At 53.1% G+C, this 22,702-nt stretch overlaps 1 protein-coding gene across 4 annotated transcripts in view; it reads left to right on the top strand.

The window, feature by feature from the left end:
* Positions 1-22,702, top strand: part of TBC1D14 (TBC1 domain family member 14) — a 104,854-nt gene that overhangs the window by 79,104 nt on the left and 3,048 nt on the right. For 3 of the 4 annotated variants that reach the window (XM_045881530.3, XM_045881532.3, XM_045881533.3), the window contains 6 exons: positions 2,573-2,653; positions 3,530-3,624; positions 6,460-6,531; positions 7,216-7,344; positions 10,959-11,068; positions 19,522-19,780. In XM_045881530.3, coding sequence (XP_045737486.1) covers positions 2,573-2,653; positions 3,530-3,624; positions 6,460-6,531; positions 7,216-7,344; positions 10,959-11,068; positions 19,522-19,780 — 746 coding nt within the window. The remainder of the gene's footprint in view (positions 1-2,572; positions 2,654-3,529; positions 3,625-6,459; positions 6,532-7,215; positions 7,345-10,958; positions 11,069-19,521; positions 19,781-22,702) is intronic. The other variant, XM_064584238.1, reaches the window with a different exon arrangement.

Genomic DNA, 22,702 nt, shown 5'->3' with positions numbered 1-22,702 from the left:
GCTGCAGTCTCGGCGCCTCTTCCTCCTCCCGTCCTTTGTGCTCGTGCCGGGCACGCGCTCGTGTGGTTGGTGGTGGCGGTTTTCACCCCGTGGAAGGCGTTCGAGCGGAAAACTGATTTGTATCTTCTCTGTGTAGCTAGGGTTCATATTTTTTATTACTGTTACTTTATTTTTTTATCTTACAAGACACTGATCTCATCCCATGATGGGAGCCTTGTCCAGGCAGTGTTCTCCATCTTGAGTAAGGTCAGCTGGTTGTGTGGATGGTTACTGGTTTCTGTTTCTAGTGACCTCCTCCAAGCTCCATTTCTGGCTCATTTTAACTTCTTTACCTGAGAGGATTATATGTGACATTTAACTTGTAGGACTCGTTTGTAGGGGTTTGGAGAAATTGCTGAGTATTTGCCTCAGTCCTTGTTCTTGAAAAATTTCTAAAGTCTATCAAACAGCTGGACATAATGCAGAGTGTGTGTGTGTGTGTGTGTGTGTGTGTGTGTGTTTCTCATTGATGCCTGGGTTGATTTTAGGGAAATTAGAATCTTCTATGGACCGTATCTGAGTAGATGGGGCTAAACAGCTAGTTAATCGATTATACGTCTTGAAAGTTGTCTAAATGCTGGTATTGGTTCATTTTATTTACATCGCACCTTTCTGGTACAGTTAGCTGCCTGGTGTCCGTTGCCCCCGCCAGAGCACGTGCCCCGGAAGCTGCGGACCCACCTGTCCTGCTCTCTGCTCTGTCACCTGGGCCCAGCCCAGCTCTCTGCACATGGCAGGCCCTCAAGAAGTATTCACTGAATGAATGCATGCCACCTTCTTGGGTTCTCCTTAATCTCCGTTTTACTGAACAATGAAGCCAGTAACGCAGATAGTCGTGAATTCCAGTTGTTGAGGCGGGCATCACATCACGTTCAGTTCTTTACTTACCTGTCTTCTGTAACATCGACAGCCATCCTGAAAAGGTTAGGGACTGCCCCCCACCCTGGTGCGTGCTGGAGTCGGGCTTCGATTCTACCCCTGGCTGAGTCGGAAGCCTGCGTTCCAACTTGGGAAGCCCTGGAGATTTGCTCTTAAAGGTTGTGCTCGTGAGATCGGAAGCTTCTAGGAAGTCAGCGTAGTACTATTATTAAAGCTTCGCTCTGTGGGAAGTCAGCCTTGGGCTTTGAACCCGGGTCTGGGAGGAAGGTGTGTTTGCTGTTCCCCTCGTCACTGCAGACACAGCAGCAAAGCCACAGAGATACTTTTAGGACTCTGACACTCTGACCCATTCTTCCCCGAGGCTGCCGGTGTCTGTGTTTGAACTGTCACATACCTCTTCTGGCCAGTGGTTCCCAGGGGTCAGGGGCCGTGGGGTGGTTTCCTTCCGTCTTCTGCTGGAATGATCAAAGCCAAGCCCACCTTCTGGAAAGAGAGGAGGCATAGGTTCTCCAGACCCTCTTGTCTAGGGATAATAGTGTGAAGTTACATTTCACCGTTGTACCCTCTTCTGCCCTGGTCAACCAGTGTGTTGTGAGTCAGATCTGTAACAAGGCTGGAAAAAGGTCAGTAATCAGATTGCACTTGTTGGATCACAGTGCTGTTACCACAGCTTGGCTTATGCTTTAATAAAATAGCATTCACTGTCTGGGAGGCGGTCGTGCTCTTTTGTATTTTCCAAAATAATGATAGGAAAAGTAAAGTGACAGAAATTCTCTGGGTAGCTGCAGTGAAAGTCTTAGTGATCCATCGGTGCTCATCAGCGACATGGATGTGGATGAGGGACCCGGGGCTGGGGTGAATGGCCCGGGAGGCCTGGGAAGTCTCTGCAGGTGGAGTCCTCACTTTGGTTCCTTCAAGGTTGGGGTGTGGATATACCCGCGGAGGGCTGTCTATGACAGCAAAATTTGTGAGCATGAGGTATTATTTCACTGTTCGTAAGCTACTCAAAGAGAAGACTTACTGAAAAAGAACGTTGTTAGGGTGGGCGGGGGAGCTTTGGAACCCACCTTATGGGGGCTTATCCTGGGAATTGGCTGCCAGTAGGAACCCTGGTGTCGTGAAGCCTCTGCCCATTGTGCTCGGCCCCCTCCCCACTTCCGGTAGCGAGATGAGGATGCCTGGGCCATGGCGGTAGGGGCTGCCTCTTGTCCTTTTCTGAAACCAGATGGGTTTCTGCTGGTCTCTGCTTCCGTCCATTAGTCTGATGTTAGTTGATTATATGGATCTGTGTCCGTCCCAGCGCCTTTTGCTCTAGACACATAGGTGAGTGAGGGACCTTTATGGTCTCACCCCCAAGGAGCTCCCAGGCTGGTAGAGGCAATTAACTCAGAAACAAGTCAGAACAGTGGCCTTGTAGGGGTGGGTTGTGTAATTTAAGTCATACCTGACATCGTGGTAATATTTTATGAATTCTTCCTTAGTATGTGCTGATGTCTTAGGCTGCAGTAGGACCTTCAGGCCATGTTGGGGGGAATTGTTCATGTGGTCTCGTGAGCGTGCGGACTGAGGTTGAACTGTCAGTATTGGAACGAGGCGGTTGTGTGCTCTCTGTGCCCATGTGCCCGTGATACTTACCCTGAGGCTTTTCTTCCAGAGCTCTTTGACATCTGTCTTGCCCGAGCCAAGGAGAGGTGGCGATCCTTCAGCACAGGAGGCTCTGAAGCGGAGAACGAAGGTACACACCCTGCTAAACCGGGTGGGGTACTTGGGTCAGTTGTGTGTCGTTATTTATCATTCAGCAGACCTTCCTTTACCGAAGTAGTGGTTGGTGCGAATTTATAAAAAGTTTCATGGAAAAAAGGATTTTTTTTTTTTTAGAGCAAACAAGTTGAAGAAAAAGCTTACGAGAAAGACCATTTCCTGAGACGCATTTGTGTGCAGACGGGCAGGAGGGCCAGTCAGAACCAGTGTGGTTTCACTGTTCCCGTGGTTTTAGTAGCCTGGCCCCCAGGACTGGTCGAGTGTTGGCTCCTACAGGAGCTTGGTAGCTAGTCCACGGAAACAGGAACACCACACATGTGCTAGATGGTGCTTTTAGAATGCCCCTGGACGCACAGGAGTGATTACGGCTGGTGCTGAAATAGCGTCTTTTTTACTGATTTTTGTTTATACTGTTCATGTAGTACTGAGGGAAAATACAAAACCAATTATTTGTAAACGTTTGTCAGAAATAGTACGCAGGAGTATTTCCCCTTAGTAACTGCCGTGCATTCTAAGTTCACACCAGGGATGTTTTAGGGCAAAGGAAGGTGTGTTTTGTGAATATTCACTTATTCGTCCTTCCTTCCACTGACCGCTGTTGATGTCAGGTAATATCAGATGAGATTTCGATTTCAGACTCTGGGAAGTCCCTAATGACGATCCAGCCTCAGCTGGTGCTGCGAGGTTTTGCTCTTCAGAAGCCCACGGTGGACCGTGTGGGCTCCCGCTGTAATCCGGCCCGTGTACTTGTGCAGAACGATGTCCCGTGTCCATCCCTGTCACACTTGAGAGCCTTGTGATTGCGCGTGCCTGTCTCTGAGCCGTGTCCAGACTCTTCGTCTTTTGACAGATGCCGGGTTTTCAGCCGCAGACAGAGAAGCCAGCTTGGAGCTTATTAAACTGGACATTTCGAGGACGTTTCCTAATCTCTGCATTTTCCAGCAAGTAGGTGGCGGTCATTTGTTGCTTTAAGTATGTTTTGTGTAAACGTCATAGATGCCAAACTGCACGTGTTTGTAATCAAGTTTGAAAAGCACTAGGGTTTTGGGCGTGGGGGAGGGCAGTCTTATGTCATCACGTTTAGACCTCTACAGACGAGGCTAGTCCATCCTCCTGCTTTCAGAGGCAGCTCTGGTTCCTTTTACGGTGCACGTACCCAAGCCTTGGAAGGGAGGAGGGGCCTGGGGTGCGGCTCCATCTGATGGAGCTTCCCGGCTACGACTGCGTTTTCAGGGCCGCACAGAGCAGCACTCCCTCAGAAGACGATCCGGGTGGGGAGCCTGGGGTGCGGGTGGGGGCGTGCGGAAGTCCTCCGCAGCTGCGGGCTGTGGTGAGGGTGGGCTTCTGAGCAGATGGCCCAGGAGAGAGTGGTGACACCCCCAGGTGCAGAACCAGCCGTGGGAGACAAGATAGAGTACCCTCTTTTGGATGGCAGTAAAGAGAACCGGGGCTTCTCCCGTGGGCCTCTGAGCTAGCACAGGCAGGGCTCAGGGCTGCCGCCTGTGGATTTTGGAGTCATCAGAACAGAGGGGCATGAAGACCTTTTCTTCTGACAGCAGACATTTCCCCGGGGGTCTTATTTGACCCCTCCCGTATCCAGTCTGTAACGGTTTTTGCCAGTTCTACTTCTGAAATATCCTTGAATCTGTTCTTGCCCTGTTCCCACGGCCCCTTCTTGGTTCAGATTCCCATCTTTTTGTGGATCGCTGTGCCAGCCTCCACACATGTCCCTGGCCGCCTCCATGTCCTCACCTCGGCGCTTGCCAAGCATCTTTGGAATCCCCGACATGATTCTGTCAGGCCTGTGTTTCTGGTGTCACGCCATGCACACACTGGATAACCAGTAAAGGATGGTGGAATGAACCAGAACAGAGAGTTCACCAGCCACATGGAAGGAGGCAGGCATGCGGATGCACATGTTAGACACATGGGGGCTTTGCAAAAATGTAGGTGTGTCCCAGCACGGAGGAGCTGGGGCCACTCTGCTGGGAGTCCGGCATGGGGGTTGCGGGTGTCGGGAATGGGGTTGCTGGGGAAGAGGCCCTCAGGCTGTGCTTGGACTAGGTTTGAGTGACAGTCTGACCAGACGATGGGAAAGACATTCCAGGCAGAAGGAGGACTAGAAGAGAAGCATCAAACAGCAGGTGGTGCAGGGGATCCCACTTCCCTCCGAAGGAGTGAACAGAGACCATGGAGTTCAGGGCTGTGGCCCCCGCTTACTGACCCCTGGCCCCCGTGGCCGCACCGGGAGCCCGTGTAGTTCAGCTGTGCCCTGGAGGAAGGGGAGCGTCAGGACAGTGCTTTGAGATCTACACCTGCCCTGCAGCTGACAAGGGCAGTTGGGGAACCGGAACAGGGCCTGAGAGGGTGCTGGCGTCTGGCCGACGCTGAGGACCAGCGTTCCCAGACTGGGGACCCAGAGTGATCTCTGTGCAGTCTGTCCTGGGGACTCAGCCTCATGGACTTTGAGAGTCACAAGGCAATTATTTTGGTGCAGGGAGATGTGTTCAGAAGAAGAGGAGGGGCTTTAGGGGTCTCTCAGGTGTGGGTGGGGGCAGATGGCAGAGAAGTTGGCTTTTCTCCTTCCCTCTGGGTTCCTTTGGGTGTGTCTCTCAGTCTGTGGTGCCCTCAGCTCTGAATTCATAAGTGGGTAGTACCAAAAACCAAAGTGCAGTGGGAGGGGAGAGTGTGGGGAGATGTCCAAAGCGAGGGCATCTGAAATAGGGGGCCGCCATCCACTGGCCCCCTCTTTTCTTCAGAGAAAGGACATTCAGCACATAGAACGGTGGAGAATCTTTTAAGTTAAAAGCATTTACCTTTAAGAGAAGTTTAGCGTGACGTTCTAGTCTTTCTCATTCAGTGACGGTCAGCGGTGGTGGTCAGGTGGGCATTTGGCACTCTCTCACCGAGCTCCATGCCCATCCCCCTTCTGCCCGCTTGGCACCGGATGCCGTCTTTGTTACCTTCCCATGTGGGCTTTCCTTCTTTCGTCCGTCTGATTTAGAAGTGTCTCTTCTTTTACTTCTCGTATACGCCAGAATGTGATGGTTTGGGCCATGGCATTCTTTTGTAAGCCACACCCGGTCACGTGCAGAGTGACTTTCTCGTCACATGCCACGTACGCTTTTTATTCCTTAAGTTGACTGTAGCCGAAGAGTAGCTATGGACGGGGACTGTGGAATCTGAACCCTACCGGTCCATTCACGGTGCCTTCAGACACACTGACATCGCGGGAGGTACCTTTTTTGCTTCTGTGCTCACTTAGGAAACAGGAAATTCCAGCACAGGTCTCAGGTGGCAGGACCGGGAGAATGTTAATAAAATGGTCGCTGTCAGGACTCGACACTTACAGGGTATTTCTTAAACCTGCCTGCTGAAACACACAAAAGAGACAGACGAGGATCATTGCCAGGAGAGGAGGCAGGCGGGTCACCTGCTCTGAAGAGCCCTGGGGTAGCTGGCTTGCCTGCTGAGCTGTGGAGGGGAGACACGGTTACGCAGCAGAAGCCAGACTAAGGATGCTTTCCGAGCGAGGTGTTCATGCCTGACCCACCAGCTTTTTTCCAAGCAGCTTTGTAGGCTGAGCTGCAGTCTCTGGTTAACCGTGGATTGGTCGTGAACTTGTTGAGTCATGCAGGATGCGTAGAGCTGCGAGCATAATGCTTGGCGACTGGTTCGTCCTCCGAGAGCAGCTGGTGTGACCGGCAGCCGCGTCAGATGTCCATCTGAGTACTAACCAGACTTACACACGTGTTGTTTTTGGTGTGTTGATCCTTTTAGGGTGGTCCATATCATGACATGTTGCACAGTATTTTGGGCGCTTATACTTGTTACCGACCGGATGTGGGTTATGTAAGTGAACCTTTTCAATATCTTATAATGTTACCATCTAAAGAGAAAGTCAGAATATTGCCCAGCACAACTTAGCTGCAAATGTCAGGTTGAGTGGTGCCTTCATTTTTTTGTTGTTGATGTCGGGGGGAATGGAGAGCTTCGTGGTCCGTGAATTGCCTCCCCTTTCTTGTAAAGGGGTTGAGCTGACACGGCCGCTCTGTGGCACTAATCACGTTGTGATTGGATTTGATTTTCATTTTTTGCATGGGATTCTTTTTTCTTAGCATTAAACCAGAAAAACTTTTAAGCAGTAACCGTTTTCACGCTGCGCTGCTGTGTTTCCACGGCTTGGCAGCTGTGCACGCATGATTAGAGCCCTAACGCCTCAAGTTAGAGCCCCATGTCCGCGGCGCTGGGCACCATCCGTTCTGGAGGGCAGCCTGTCAGGTGCCAGATGCCATCGTTCATGGTTTTCCATGTGGCCGGAGGCGGGGGCTGAGGGAGCGCAGGCGGGGGGCCGTGTGGCTGAGCAGTCGAGGGAGGGCAGGTGGGCGCCGCGGAGGCGCTCAGTTCAGCGGTGGGTTGGTGGCCATGTGGGCCCTCCTAGCTTGAGGGTGTTTGGTTCCTCTTTCAGTCCGTGAAAGAGCAGGTCCGACCGTGGTGGCTGCCGTGAGTTTAATGCCCCCTTCTCTCCTTCCTCAGGTGCAGGGCATGTCCTTTATAGCGGCTGTGCTGAGCTTGAACCTAGATACTGCAGATGCCTTCATTGCTTTTTCTAATCTTTTGAATAAACCCTGTCAAATGGCGTTTTTCCGAGTGGACCATGGCCTTGTGAGTATCCCCAGTATGTGTGCCTTCACACAGCCAGGGTTGCTGATCGTTCTGTCTTTTCAGAGGGAAAAGGAGTATGTTTTCCAGATACACGGTTGATAGCCATTTATATGTTGTTTTTTTTTTAATTCATTTATTTATTTGTCAGAGAGTGAACACAAGCAGGGGGAGCAGCAGGCAGAGGCAGAGGGAGAAGCAGGCTTCCCCACGGAGCTGGGAGCCCGACATGGGGCCGATCCCAGGACCCTGGGATCATGACCTGAGCCAAAGGTAGACACTTTACCGACTGAGCCACCCAGGCGTCCCATTTGTATGTATTTAACACGTTCTTTCAGAAGTATTTCTGAAAACACATTCTTTAAACGAGGAAGGAGGGGCAGCTCCTGCCCGAATACACATATTTGTGTCACGGCAGAAGCTGAGGGGTGCCCTCCACATTTGGGTCCATCAGGGAGAGCATGGCATCACCCACTCTGTTGTTGCTCACTGCCACCCTGGGGCTCTGCTTCCATGCACTGCGCCCCCACACGGGAGAGGGGACGTGGTCACGACCACCTCTTTATTGCTGTAGACACAGACCAGGTGGGAGGAGCTGACAGGAGTTGCCCTGGGGAGGGCCCTCACGTGCTTCCAGAGGTGGGTCTCCTGCAGGGCGCCGATGAAGAAGCAAGGCCCAGAAATGACATGATCCATCAGGGTACATAGCTGGTGAGTGGAATTGCTGGGATCTTAACCCATTCTGCTTCCTGAGCCCGTGGACTTTCTACAGCCCGGAGAGCCGCCCACTCAAGGGGCCCATTGTCTGATTTGCTGGTAACGGTCACCAGTACTTCGAGGAGACAATCTCGGGCATGTTTCTTCCTTAATATCCTAAGGACTCTGGAGTGTTTCTTGCTCAGGCAGTACCTACATTTAAAAAAAAATAGTATTTCAACACAGCTGAGAACGTGGTAGCTGTTAGGGGAGCTATAAGTTGGTAGAGGCCTTTTGGAAGACAGTTTGGTTTTAACTATCAGTAGTGGTAAAAGGCATGGGTGTGTAGTTCTGCTTGTGCGAATCAATCCTGAGAAAGTCACAGGTATGGACAAAGATGGTTATTACAGGGGTGCCTGGGTGGCTCAGTCGTTAAGCATCTGCCTTCGGCTCAGGTCATGATCTCAGGGTCCTGGGATCGAGCCCCGCATAGGGCTCCCTGCTCGGCGGGAAGCCTGCTTCTCCCTCTCCCACTCCCCCTGCTTGTGTTCCCTCTCTCACTGTGTGTGTGTCTCTCTTTCTCTGTCAAATAAATAAATAAAATCTTTAAAAAAAAAAAAGAAAAAGATGGTTATTACATAATTATAACTGTAATTATTTAAAATCATTTTTCATCGTAAAGATGGAAGCATTTTTAAAATGGGGGTTTAGGGGGAGGCAGATGGTTACTTAAAATCCGGCAGTAGAAACAACAGATGTTGGCAAGGATGCGGAGAAAGGGGAAGCCTCTTACATTCCTGGTGGGAATGCAAGCTGGTGCAGCCACTCTGGAAAACAGGATGGAGGGTCCTCAAGGTACTAAAGGTAGAGTTACCCTACGTAATGCAGTAATCGCCCTACTGGGTGTTTACGCAGAGTGAGACAGCACCGAATCAGAAGGATCCGTGCACCCTGATGTTTAGTGCAGCATTACTTACAACAGCCAAATTGTGGAAGCAGCCCAAGCGTCCATCTGCTGATGAATGGATAAAGAAGATACGGGGGGGCGTGTACACACACAGACATACATATAGTGGAATATTACTCGGCCCTGAAAAAGAATGAAGTCGTGCCATTTGCAACATCATAGATGGAGTTAGAGAGCGTTATGCTAAGTGAAATAAGTCCGAGAAAGACAAAGACCATATGATTTTTCTTATATGTGGACTTTAAGAAACCAATGAACAAAGGGAATAAAAAGACAAATCAAAACAGACTCCTAACTCTAGAGAACAAACTGGTGGTTATCCCAGGGCAGGTGGCCAGGGGGATGGAGGAAATAGGTGATGGGGGTTAGGAGCACTGAGTGATGTGTGGAGCTGTTGAATCACTCACTATATTGTATGTCTGAAAATAAGGTATCGCTGTGTGTTAACGTACTGCAGTTAAAATAAGAGAAATAATAAAATCTGGCAGCATATGCAGTGCAGTAATGAGATTGGCATCATATTGTGGAAAAGTAAGATCAGAAAGTGGATTCTTTTTTAAGATTTTATTTATTTACTTGACAGAGAGACACAGCGAGAGAGGGAACACAAGCAGGGGAAGAGGGAGAGGGAGAAGCAGACTCCCCGCTGAGCAGGGAGCCCGATGCGGGGCTCGATCCCAGGACCCTGGAATCATGACCTGAGCCGAAGGCAGACACTTAACGGCTGAGCCACCCAGGCACCCCTAGAAAGCTGATTTTTTTTTCAAAAGTATCTGAAGCAGAACATGTGCTGTAACAGCTACCGTATTTAACAATAGAAGGAAATGAACAATATTAATAGTATTTATGGATGATCTTTTTTGTTTCTATACTAAAGTTTTCTACAGGGAGCATTTACAGGTTTCGTAGTCAGGAAAATACTTGTTATATATAATAAAATGATTTCTATCTCAGTATTTCCTAATTGTGAAGATAAGACCCCACCTTTCTCTTTAGACACATATGATAAAAACTGTGCTTGTGAATTTCTGTGGTTCTGGAATTTAAGGCACGATCACAGAATCGTAGTGTGGAACGGGACCTTCTTGACAGCGGGTCTCCTGACAGCGCCGTGGACATGGGGGCTGATAGGTGTGGGGGGGCGTCCTGTGCTGCAGAGGAGACCAGCAGCATCCCCAGCCTCTCCCCGCTGAATGCGAGTAGCACCTCCCCGCTAGCGTGTCCATCAGAAACGTCCTCCGACATTGTCAGGTGTCCCCCCGGGAGGCAGAGTCGGGACCCGCTGGTTTACAGTACATCCCTTCGTTGAGTCGGAGAGTCGCCAGTTGCCCGCGTGCATCCAGGTGAACGGCCCAAGAGGGGGCCGCCACTCTGACGCGGGTCATTGCTAGTCCCACCCCGGCTATTCTTGCTGTTCCAGCAGCACTCCCCTGCTCAGTGCGTGCTGTTTTCCTGCAAACCTCTCGGAGCTGAAAAGCATGTGCCTTTACCATAGAGGCTCTGACTGCTTGCTTTTCCTTAATATTTTCTCCCTTCGCTGCATTAAAAGGGCAGCGTTTTGGGGCCATGCACGTCAGGATGACACTCCCTCGGGACGTGTGCTTTCTCGGGTTCCTTTAGACAGTTCTTCCTTCCTGGTTCTTGGAGAAGAGCCAGCCCACGACCCTCAGCCTTTGCAGTGGGCCAGGCACCGTTCAGGTCCCAGCCTTGCCACACACCAGGGGGCCTCTGCCGCCTTCTGTGTAAGCGGAGGGAATACGACCATGTAGCGGGTGGCGTTGTGGAGAGCAGAGAAGGGGCTCAGGTAGGAACTGCCCGGGCCCAGCGAGACGTGTACGCAGCCGCGGATGACGGTTGTCCTGTCCTGAAAGTGTCCGTATGTCGCCTTTCTGCTGTAGAGTGGAAGTCTGTGCTGATAACTGGTTGATTGGTCTATCTCACGTTGTCTCCCCAGATGTTGACCTATTTTGCTGCATTTGAGGTGTTCTTTGAGGAGAATCTGCCGAAATTATTTGCTCATTTCAAGAAAAATAACTTAACTCCAGACATCTACCTGATTGATTGGTAAGACTGAATTTTCTATGTGTTTTCTCCTCTCCCTGCCTGCTTTTCATTGTCCTCACTGCCGGCTTCTTCCTGGGCTTGGCCGGACTCCCTCCCACATCCTGTTTTAACGTCTTCCCCACTGCCCTGCGTCTGAGGTGCCCTCTGTTTTTCAAGCTCCTGCATCTGCCAGGCGCTCTGAGGTCTGTTTTACTGTGTCCTTCCTTATTCCGCCAAGGAGAGAAACGGTGTTGTGGACCTTTTTGTTTTCAGAGTGCCGTTTATCCGTGCAGTAAGCGAGATGTCACTAACCACAGGTCTGTGCTGGGCTCCCTGCTAGGATCTAGTGATGAGCGGGGAGCAGGACACGGTGCTTGCTTGTCCAGAGCTCTGTCCAGAGGGAAGAGCTGTGCCCACGGACAGCTCTGTAGTGTGTTGTATGTGTTGTCTCTTAGGAAGGGAAGATGGGCAGGGCCCTGGACCCTGGCTCGGCTCAGAGTACACAGAGGTGACCCGTGAGTTTGAGCCAAGGCGTGACGTGAGCACGTGGTGGCCCAGAATTAGCAGGGCTATAGCAGTTGGTTTGGCGATGCTGGAGCCTACAGTAAAGGGGTGAGAGATCGTGTGGGACTTAGGTCCCATGCTGCGGAGCTTGGGCAGGATTGCAGGGGCCAGAGGGAATGGTTGCAGGCTTTGCTCAGGGTGAGGATGGAGGCGGGTTATATCCAGAAGTGAGCTTTAGGTTACTTGGGAGCCCGGAGGCAGGGACACATGAAGGCCAAAAGACCAGGGCTTGAATTGAGGCGTGGGGAGCTGGTGGACGGTAGGGGGGCCAGAGGCCGAGGGAGAGGAGAGCTGCCGGTCCCTGAGGGAGTTTGTGGACGTGTGAGGGAAGGCCGAGAATCACCTGCACTCGAGTGTCCAGCTAGTGAGGGGCTCGCAGGTACTCCCAGCTGGGATCAGGTTTGGCAGTGTGCTTCATAGATTTGATTTTGGACGCTGATTTGGAAGTACGTGCTGGACATCTAAGTAGACATACAGATAGGAGGCTCCAGAGAGTTCTGGGTGCAGCAGTAGGCCAGGCAAATCTTCATGCAGAGGTGGATGTGGTCGCCCGAGGAAGGGGTGGGATGTCACCCCCGAGAACACCCGTGTTTGGGGGCAGGTGAGAAGGCTAGCCGCAGACGTGTGGAACAGTGGTGGGAGGAGTATGGTTCTGGAACCCTCAGGCCTGGTCCAGTCTTTCCTGCTACTTGCTTCGTGGCCTCGGTGATGGGCATTAACCCTCTCCGCACACGTTTTCTCCTCCATCGCCTGCAGTGATGAACCTCGTTGGGCCTTATAAGCTGATACCCCTGGCCCCCGCCACCCGGCTTACAGAGGGGCTCTGCAGAAAAAAAGATGTCACTCGGCAGAATGGCCCGGTTGGGCCTCAACAGTGCTGGCCGTGACTCTGCACGGTGGGGAGGGTGTTCGGGGGCGTCAGACCGCACCAGAGCCTTCAGCTTCTGCCTCAGCTGTGTTAGGCCTCCAACTCCGATTCGTAGGATTTCGGGCTAAAACTGAAGTTGGAAAACACTGTCTGGGATAGTGTCTTTCAAACTCTTTCACCCAGACTCATAAAAGGAAAGGGATTTTATGTTGTGATGCGGTGCACGGCCGTTACGTACGGGAACTTCCTCTGTGTACCTGACCGAGATAAGTTTCAGACAATACGCAGCCCTTGCTTTGTCAAGGTGAAGCATTCTGAAACTTCCTGTTCTGTTTACTTAAGAAAAACTGCTGGTGGTCCTCCACCCTGATTGATTTCCCAGTGCAGTAATAATCTTGACTGGGTCACGAGGGCAGCACCAGGAGCCCCGTCCTAGAGGACCCGCTCTTCTCTGTTCTCGTCTGGAGACCACTACCATCCAGATGGGGGCAGAGGCCAAGGGCGCCTGCATTCACTGACTGCAGTGCTGCTCACGCAGGATCTCCTGTAACCTCAGAACAACCCCTTGGAGTGAAGTGTGACACCTCTGGCTCCTAGGTGGGGAAACTGAGGCTCAGAGAGGCAGAGCAGCTTGCCCGAGGTCCTATGGCTACCTGGCACTCAGCGTTCACGTTCGCTCCTCTGGACCTTGTGTGCTTGCCCATGGAGCCCTTCTGAGGGATTTGGTGGGGACTTAGCGTACCCCGAGAGCTGGGTCCCAGAGCTTGGGCTCCAGAGATTGAGTCTACATGCTGATGATGCTCCTGGGAGTGTGAACCTGGACCAGACTCGTCCATGATGAAAACTGACGCAGCGTACAGGGGGTCTCCATGAAAAGGAAGCTCCCGGGTTCGTGATGGGTCGTGGCTGGTGCCTGATGCCTCGTGAATGCTGCCCAGCCTGCTTTGGGGAGGTCTCTGCTCAGCTGCTCTCTGGCATAAGGACCAAGGAGAACACTGTCTGCATTTGCATGGCGGTGGAGGGCTAGCGGAGAGGTGCAGTCGGGCCCAGCAAAACCGCGTGCTCTTGGTGCGCTCCTTGCAGCCCGGATTCGTGGATGGTCTGCGCTGATTCGGGTTCTTAGTTGGATGCCTCCAGGGAACGGCCCCGGTGGGAAGCCGGGCAGGCAGAGAGGAGGAAGCCGGGGAAAGCACGGTCGTGCCCAGGATGTGCCCTGGAAGCCCAGCGCTCAGAGACGCTCACGGCTGGTTTTGTCTTCACAGGAGGCACCAAGGCCCCTGCCCAGTCACACCCGGGCTGGTCGGACGCCAGAGCCTTTGCCTTATGACTGTGCTACCCGAGCCGGCCCGGAGCCACATGCACCCCGTTAGCAGGGCGCCGCCTCGGCAGGGCTGGCGGACGGGCGCGGGGCACGTGTTCCGTGAGACAAGGGACATCCCAGGCTTCTGGGTGCTGGCTGCCTGACGACGAGGCCTCTTGCTCCTGCCCCCGGTCCGACAGTGGACGGGCCCCTGTGGCTTGGCTGGCTGAGGGCCCCCGGGGGAGCTGCGTGGGCACGACGATGACAACAGCTCCTTTCCTGCCTTGTTCCCAGGACGGTTCCTGTGCCCTGTGCAGTAGGACTGGGTAGCTTTCTCGGCCTTTACGTAGCACAGTTGGAGAGGGGTTCCTGCAGAATGCTCTCATTCCTCTCCTCCACCCCTGCAGCGGACTCTTTCCTCCGTCACAGCGCTGACCCGCTCTGTGGCTGTCTCTGTTTCTTGCCGTTCCGCTCACAGGCGGAGCTTTGTTGGGTACCTCTGTGGCCTTCGTGTCCGGCCCCGCATGTGGCTCCGAGTCCTAGATCGGGGCCCCTTCCAGAATGCAGCCTGGGGCCGCTCCGGTGCTTGTCACTCTGTGCGGACTGGGGGACGTTGGTGCAGAGACCTCATGGTGGAGAATTAGATCGACCTGCCAGTGCCGCCTTCCCGGAGAAAGGGCTGTGTGGTGTGGCGTGTCACTCTTCTCTGCGCGTGGAGGTACGAGGGCCAGAGCATGGTCTCCCCAGCAGTGTTCGTCTCCCTGCAGAGTTTTGGGTGTTCAGTCAGGTATCCTGTTTTGTGTGAGGATTGACATATGGTTGCTGAACTTCTTGAACTCTTTCCCGCTGATGATGTCGAATATCAGGATTATCAGGAGGTGTGAACGGGTGTTGTAATAAACAGTCTGGATTTGTGGAAGAGTCCAGCAATGCGTTCCCTGTCACGCATGGTGTTTGTCGAAGTGAGGTCTGGGGGTCCTTGGCGGTCCCACCATCCCACTGAATCTCCACCTTGAAGGAAGGGTTCAGGGTGAAGGTTGTGGTTGGCAGATTCCAGTTTCTGTTGCATCTTGCTCTCATTTCATTTGTAGGTTTTAACGTTGGGGTGACAGGTCCGCCTATGAGCTCCTGAGGAGCAGGGGCTTGTCCTGCCAAGCGCCCAAGCGCCCGGGCTAGCGGCTGGCGCACCCGGGGCCCTCGTCAGCGTTGGGGGGAGACGGGGAGGGTTGCAAGCTCGCAGTGGGAAGCCTACACTGCGGTGCCGGGGCTCCTGCGTCGTACCTGCTGCCTGCCGGCCCCGCTGGGGCTGCAGCATGAGGGCCCAATGAGAGGGTGCTCTGTGGGCACGGGGGGCGGGGGGGATCTTACTGCTTCCAGGATTCGGGCGGGAGCTGGACTTGGGAACTGAGTTGGAACAGAGTCATGACTACTTCCCAGCTTTGTCTTTTTTTTTTTTTTTTTTTAAGATTTTATTTATTTGAGAGAGCGAGCAAGCACAAGTCGGGGGGAGGGGCAGAGGCAGGAGACGCAGGCTCCCCTCGGAGCAGGAAGCCCGATGTGGGGCTCGATCCCAGGACCCCGGGATCATGACCTGAGCTGAAGGCAGATGCTTCACCGACTGGGCCACCCAGGCGCCCTGCTACCTCCCAGTCTTAAACGAATGCAGTTCGTGTTTGGCATTAATAATTCACGTAGCCCTCGCGAAATCGAATCGTCTTACCTAGCAACGTCTGTTCTAACTGCTCATCTCAGTTTGTGAGGAACACGGGGAGCACGTGGTGAGGGAGGGGCTCGGGGGCACTTCCTAAGCCAGCTGTAGGGGCAGAGGCTCATAACCCTGGGAACATGTGGGCACGGCCGGGAATGGTGGTGTCAGGCCTAGAAGGTCCAAGTCTCTAGTTGTGGCTTCTCCACAGGGGAGGCGCTGGATGGTGCCTCCACCTCAGGCTCTTTCCATTTCCCACAGGCTCCCTTTCTTTGCAGTTTCTTCGTTTGTGAAGCGGACGTGATGGTACGTCCTCGTGGAGTTGCAGCGGGGAGAAATTGGAGAAGCTGTAGAGTGTATAAAGCTGCGTCCAGCGCGGAAGCCAGTTACCCCATCAGCTCAGTTACCCCATCAGCTCAGTTACCTCCTCATCCACTCCCCTCAGTTACGGGGAGTGGATGAGGGAAGGGCTGGCTTCTGAGAATGAGCCTTGGCCTCCGTGAAGGCTTTGGGGGCTGTGGAACTCCTCTCTCCCCCTTCCTGTACCCCCTCATGTTCCTGCAAGCTCAGACCATCAGTTAGAGTGACGTTGCAGATCAGGATGTTTTCTGGAAGTTGGGAGGGCTTGGCAGGAAGAACCTGACCTGTTCTCCCACACACATGGGGGAAGCAGATGCACACAAGGTGTGTTTGAAGTATTTTGTAAGCGCATAGCCACTTCTTTAGTTCCGCAACATAGAAATACGTTATTTTGCATTAGTGAATGTGTACCTGAAGTTACCATTTTGACGTAAGGTGCAGTAACGTGCAGCGGTCCAGGGAAGAAGCCTTGAATTCTCTCTTGCTGCTGTGGCTAGAAGCCTGCAGCGTCCTGGGCAGGCCCAGGGGCCCTGCCTCTCCCGCACTCACGGGTCCAGGCAGGAGGAAGCCGAGTGCTGAGGGCGCGATGAGGGCACTGAAGGGCTGGAGCTCTCTTGTTCCTGCTGCTCTGGCGGGAGCCGTCCCCATCCCCATCCCAGGGCTGCCACGGGGCGAGGGCAGAGCCTGGTGGCCGGGAGCTGAGTGCTCTCTTCGGCTGCTTGAGTGGTGTCTGCGTGAGCTCCTCTTGGGAGGAAATCCGGGGAAGAGCAGTTCAGTGGCCTCTTCACAGTGGCGGTTTGAATCTAAGTGGGGTTTGAAATGCAGGCAAGCATCCGAAAGTGTGGGCTCAGAAGTGGTCTCCAATGAAGGGGAAAGTGAGGGGTGGGCAGTGTGAGCAGTGCGGCTTGCAGGAGGGCTGGGAGGAGGGGAGCGGACAGAGATGTCCGCCCCGGAGCAGGAGGGGATGCAGTGATGTGACCCTGGGGGGTGAGGGGCTGTGCCCTGGTTGCTGAAAGCCTGAGGAATCTACAGGCTTGGGGACAGTGAGGAGGCAGAGGGCAGGGCCCCGGGCGGCCATCCCAGGGCGAGCTGCCTTGTGTCGGCACTGCTGTCTCAGGGACACCGTGGGCCCGGTTGGTGACTGTTAGGACAGATGTGAGCCTCGGTGCCAGCACTGAGCAGGAAGCCCCACCGAGCCCAGATTAGAAGGGCTTAAACCTGATAATACAGTCAATCACCCAAGATTCCTGCCCTCCGGAGGGCCGCACCTCTGTCCGTTTTGTTTGATGCCATGTACCCTCACCACCCAGTGGTGATGAGCATGGACCAGTAGGCTTCAGAAGGGAGTTTTGGTGGGTAGACTGACCTGCTGGGCACCAGAAAGACTCAGGTCTGGGCACTTGTCGCACAGAGAAACGGTAGGTGCCTCGGGTGGGTGTGAAGACCAGGTGGGTGCGTCGAAGGCAGGGGTGGCGTTCTTTTTCATTTTACAAAACCCGGGACGTTAAGGTAATTTGTGGAGACGCACGCGTGAGTGTGAACCCAGGAGCTTCACGTCACAGACTTTCTTTTGCAGTTTTTCTCCCTCTTCTTTGCCTGTAGCTGGGTTTGTTTCCTGATCATCTCTCACTTAAGACTGCTTTTCAGGTGTTAAGGGTTTGTGGGTGCCGCGGTGGTGCCGTCGGTAAGCGTCCAACTCTTGGTTGCAGCTCAGGTGGTGATCTCACGGTCGTGAGTTCGAGCCCCAAGCTGGGCGTGGAGTTTACTAAAAATAAATTTAAAAAAAAAACCTCTTGAATCTCTTTGTTTTCTCGGCTGATTGATGAGATGGTTTTCTATCTGTGAAATAGCAAGCTCAGGCTGAAGGCTTGTTGTGACTTGTAAAGATAAAGTGTCCTACCAAGGTTACACCGGTGGGTTGCCCAACTCCTTAGAGCGATTCGGACTTTCAGGGCCTGGGCTTCGGGGTCAGGGTCACAGTCTGGCTCCAGCTCTTACGGTGGCAGGACCCGGGGCTCAGTTCCCTGGGGTGAAGTCAGAAGAGCCCGCCTCCCATGGCTGTGGAATCAGCTGTGGTTCTGGCGTGCCCGGGGCAGGGGGTGGGGGGGTGCCGAGCACATAGTGGGGCCTTCGTCAAAGCTCAGCTGTCGTTTCTGTGACATGGGGGCTTTCTGTGATGCTCATCTCCTATGTCGTCTCCTGAGTTGAATGAAATCTAAACTGGCGTGCCTTCCTGAAGTCTCTCATTAGAGTTGGCTAGCCTTGCATGGCTTGGGGTCTTAATTAGCATGCCGTGTTCAGTACATACCCTTGACTGCGTGACACGTCCGTCTGGGTCCCAGAGGAAAGGCTGGGGCCGAGCATGCTGCCAGGTGAGAGTTCGGAAAGCCGTGCGCAGGAGCCTCGTGAGCACGTTGGCCAGGGTGGCGTGGACACTCTGGTGGCATCTATTCTAGGAAGCTGGGAGTCCCGCTGTTGAAGGCTGGATGACAGTCCCTCCTGACCAGGCCAGCCCCATAGTCGGGGTCCGACGCCTGAGGCTGGATGCCTTTACCGGCCCCGCGTGTCTCGAGCTGGGGCTGCGGGCGCCAAGGCAGTGCTGAAACTGTGGACGGGTGATTTTCCAGGAGGAAGGGGGGGTGTCCCCCGGCAACTGAGAATCCCCGCTTCTAGTGAGCACTGCTGCCCATGAGGAGGTGGTGAGAACCACCACGTCTAGGACCCCCCGAGCAGATCTGCGGTGCGTCCACCCATCTGCTTCCTCGGCAGAGATTGCCAGGTGCTGTGCTAGGTGCCGAGGTGGAGGGAACCTGCTCTTGGGCATCTCCATGGGGAGGACCAAAGCAAACACGTGTTCTGATAAGCACTGGGGTCAGAGGGAGCATCCAGCCAGTCCTAGGGGTCAGCAGACACCCCAGGGCTGGCACCGGGCTATGTCTCCCAGCCGAGGAAGGAGAATGGGGTCACGGAGAACCCGTTCGACCTACGTCGCAACCTGGCTTCGCCTCTCTTACTGATACCAGCACGTTCCAGATTAGAAATGCTTAAACCTGGTAATACAGTCAGTCACCCAATAGTGTATTTGTTTTGGTAGTTTGGATGGTGATTATCACAATATTTTAAGATCGTGCCTATCTGCATTTCACTTTTTCATCTGATCGTTTGCATTAAGTATAAGATCAGTTTCTTACCATCTGCATTCAGGTTTATTTGGAAAATTTTGCTTTGTTCCTCTGCAGACACCTAGTGGGAGAAAAGTATACAGTGTTCCTCAGGAGTGTGGAGTATGTGTGTGCACTGGTTATAGTCCCTGGACTGTTCTTATTTCCCTCAGACTCTAAGGTCTGTGCACCTTATTAACCTTGTGTCCAGCACCTCCTACGGAGTAAGCACATGGTAGATTCTCGATAAATATTTGTCGCATATATGTGTGATCAGCATCAGCTATTCAGCAATTGTTCAGTGTTTGGGATTCCGCGTGAAAGCCGAGAAATGCTTTCTTACAGAATTGGCCTTCAAAATGAAGGCGGGCCTCTTGCCTGCTCCCCCTCCCCTGCCATGTGTCTTAAGTATGAAAGCGACTGACTCTGGGAGCATTTTCAGTGGATTAGACCTGAATTCAGAGCTCTTTGTGCCATCCAAAACCTGAAACACTCAAAACTTTTTTTTTCCCCCAGGATCTTTACCTTGTACAGTAAATCTTTGCCCCTGGATCTGGCCTGTCGTATCTGGGATGTGTTCTGTCGTGACGGGGAAGGGTTCCTGTTCCGGACGGCCCTGGGCATCCTGAAGCTGTTTGAGGACATCCTGACCAAGATGGACTTCATTCACATGGCCCAGTTCCTGACCAGGCTCCCGGACGACCTGCCAGCGGAGGAGGTGTTCGCTTCCATAGCTACGATTCAGATGCAGAGTCGGAACAGGAAGTGGGCCCAGGTAAATGGGCCTTTTGTTCTCTTTTTTCCTGCAGAGTAGCCCAGCCCGGTGGCCTGACTGAGGAAGTCATTACTCCAAGTGCCTTTTGAGAAAACAGATAAAGTCCTTCTTGGACTGGACACGAGGAGCCTGGGTTTGAGGCTGGGCTGTGCTGTGCGGGGTCTTGGGCAGTCCTTCCGTCCCTGAGTTTCAGAAGGAGGGTGGTAACAGAAGGCTCCCCAGCCATCCGTCAGCACCATCGGGAGGTCAGGATCTCTTGCCTGCCAGTGCTTCCACAAGTTAGAAGGCATTTTCTAAACCAAGCACCCCTCCCCGCCATGCCCTGGGGCAGGGTGGTGGGATTGTCCCCCATCACTGGTAAATAGAGGAGGCCCACAAAGGTCACTGGAGGACAGGAGACCTGAAGGATGACTCCTCTGGGATGGGTCGAGCTGGCCCTCTGGTGGCTGAGTCAGGGGAGCAGTTGAGTTGACGGTGTGCGAGTGAGTCCAGCCTGGGCCTCCTTCGAGATTCCTCTCGCCCTTTCTGGGTGTCCTGCATAGGGCTTGGCCCCTCTGGGATTGGCCGGTGTTAGCTGGCGCCAAGTTTTTATGGTACGAGAAGGGAAAAATAGCCTTGCTTCTTGACCCTGTATCGGCTCAAAGCTTGTCCAAGCATCAGATGAGTTGGAGACTATCTGTGGAGGCTTGTACTCTCCTGTGACCTTTTTTATTAGTGGGAGATTTTAAATACATACGAAAATAGAGTAAACTAGATAACGGATCCCACGCCCTTGTCAAATATCCAGGCGTTTTCAAATTTCTAACTGTCTCAGGTGTTCGCAGCTTTATAGTTTGTTTGAATCAAGATCCAGGTAAGGTTCACACTGCCATTAGTTGAAAGATCTTGTTAGTCTCTTTGTATTATATGGGTTACCCCACCTTTCTATTTATCCCTCCTCCTCTATTTACTGAAAAAACGAGCTCATGTGTCCTGCGGCGTCTCCCAGAGTCTGGATCTTGCTGGGTGTATCTTGGTGGTGGTGTTCAGCATGGTCCCCAAAACTATTTCCTGCGAGGTGACTGTTAGATCTAAAGATTACTTCATGGGCGATCAGGCTCTCTCTCTCTAGCAGCCTGTTTGTTTTTATTTTTTATTTTTATTTTTATTTTTATTTTTTTAAGATTTTTATTTATTTGACACAGAGAGACACAGCGAGAGAGGGAACACAAGCAGGGAGAGTGGGAGAGGGAGAAGCAGGCTTCCCGCCAGGCAGAGAGCCCGATGCGGGGCCCGATCCCAGGACCCTGGGATCATGACCTGAGCCGAAGGCAGACGCTTAATGACTGAGCCACCCAGGCGCCCCGCCTGTTTGTTTTTATAACACAGACAGCTCTGTTGAGATGTGATTCACATACCATAAAATTCACCCTTTTGAAAGTGTACCATTCAGTGCATTTATTAACAGAGGAAAGTTCCCCTGTTACCTGGGTCCTTCATCCTGGCCCTTGAGCTCGCCCTTCCTGTCCTTCCTGTCCTGTTACATGATGCTCTCTTTGGCTGCCAGACTCCCTCCCTGTGTAGGTCTTTGGGGAAGAAGCACGGCTGCTGTATGGGAGCTTGCATAATACTAGGAGGGGGTCCGTGGGGAGGGGCACTGTTTTGTGCTTGGGTGATAGGATTTGCATTTTTGAAAAATTAAATACAATCTGTTGATGAAAGGAAGGACGTCCTGACATGCTACAACATGCATGACCCTTGAAAACATCATTTGAAGGGACAAAGCCAGACTCTAAAGACCACACTCTCTGTGATTCCATTTGTAGGCGAGTCCAGAACAGGGTTCCCTGTGGAGACAGGAAGTCAGCGAGTGGTCGCCCTGGCAGTGGGCGGGGTCAGGCGGGGGTGGGGGGAAGCGGGAGCATTCGGGGTTCTCCGGAACGGACCGGGGCAGCGTCGCACACATCCACGGATGCACTGAAAGCCCTTGAGCTGTACACTCTAAATGGACCAATTACAGGGTAAGGAATTATATCTCATAGTGTGTGAGCAGGACTGGCTGTAGGATTATCAGGGATCTGGCGAGAGGGAGAAAGAGCCTTTCTCTGGTTACAAGTCCGTGGACGGTGCAAAATGGAGATCTGGGATCCCTGTTCAGAATCACTAAGAGTTTCAAGAAGGTGACTGCACAGCATTCAGCTCAGTGGGCCCCTCTGGGTGGGGACCCCATGTGACGGCCTGCGTGGCATGCCTGTGAAGCTGGCCCGTGTGGGAGGGCACGGTGAGGTCTCCGTGGCTCGCTGGCTTGAGGGGTTTCTGGAGTCGCTGCAGAAAGCCAAGGCCTTTGTCCCACACGTAGCTCGGTCACCACCTGACTTCACGCTTGCCGTCGAGGGTCCGCCGGTCTGCCCTCCTCGCCGCTGGTCTTTGCGCCCCACCCGCCCTGAGTGTCCCCCACGCGGGCACACACAGGGCAGGACTAAACCCAGGTCTGTTGTTGCCCTTCTCGTGTTTTGGGGACAAGGTAAAAATGTTCACTTCAAACTAGGTCAGCGGTTGTTGGATAGTGGGGCATTTCTAATCACGGGATCACAATGGGAATCAGCCTGACGGTGGGGCCGGGGGGCGTCATCGAATTTATACGGTGCTAGGCTCCATGGGAACTGTGGTCTGTACACGTTCCTCTTACAAGCTCTTCAGGTCGGGACCCCGGAGAGCTTTACAGACGAGTAAATGAATATGTTTGCTCGGCAGTCCCATCGACTTAGAGGTAGAGAGGGGGACTTCCTTCTGTGCAGTTTGTTCGAAACCTACCTGAGGTGTTTCTGCTTCGCCCCCCGTGATCTGTAATTCAGTTACAGGGACGTACTACCTGACCGCAGTCGGCGAGCCCCCGGTTTTGAAGTCCCACCAGTCTAGGTCGGAACACGAGCTCGGCTGAGT

This window comes from Mirounga angustirostris, unplaced genomic scaffold (genome assembly GCF_029215605.1).
Source record: "Mirounga angustirostris isolate CCGP_5_RB_7025 unplaced genomic scaffold, mMirAng1.0.hap1 SCAF_2, whole genome shotgun sequence".
NCBI lineage: Eukaryota > Metazoa > Chordata > Mammalia > Carnivora > Phocidae > Mirounga > Mirounga angustirostris.
The sequence above is the reverse complement of the archived record's forward strand: the minus strand, read 5'-3'. Positions and strand labels throughout refer to the sequence as shown.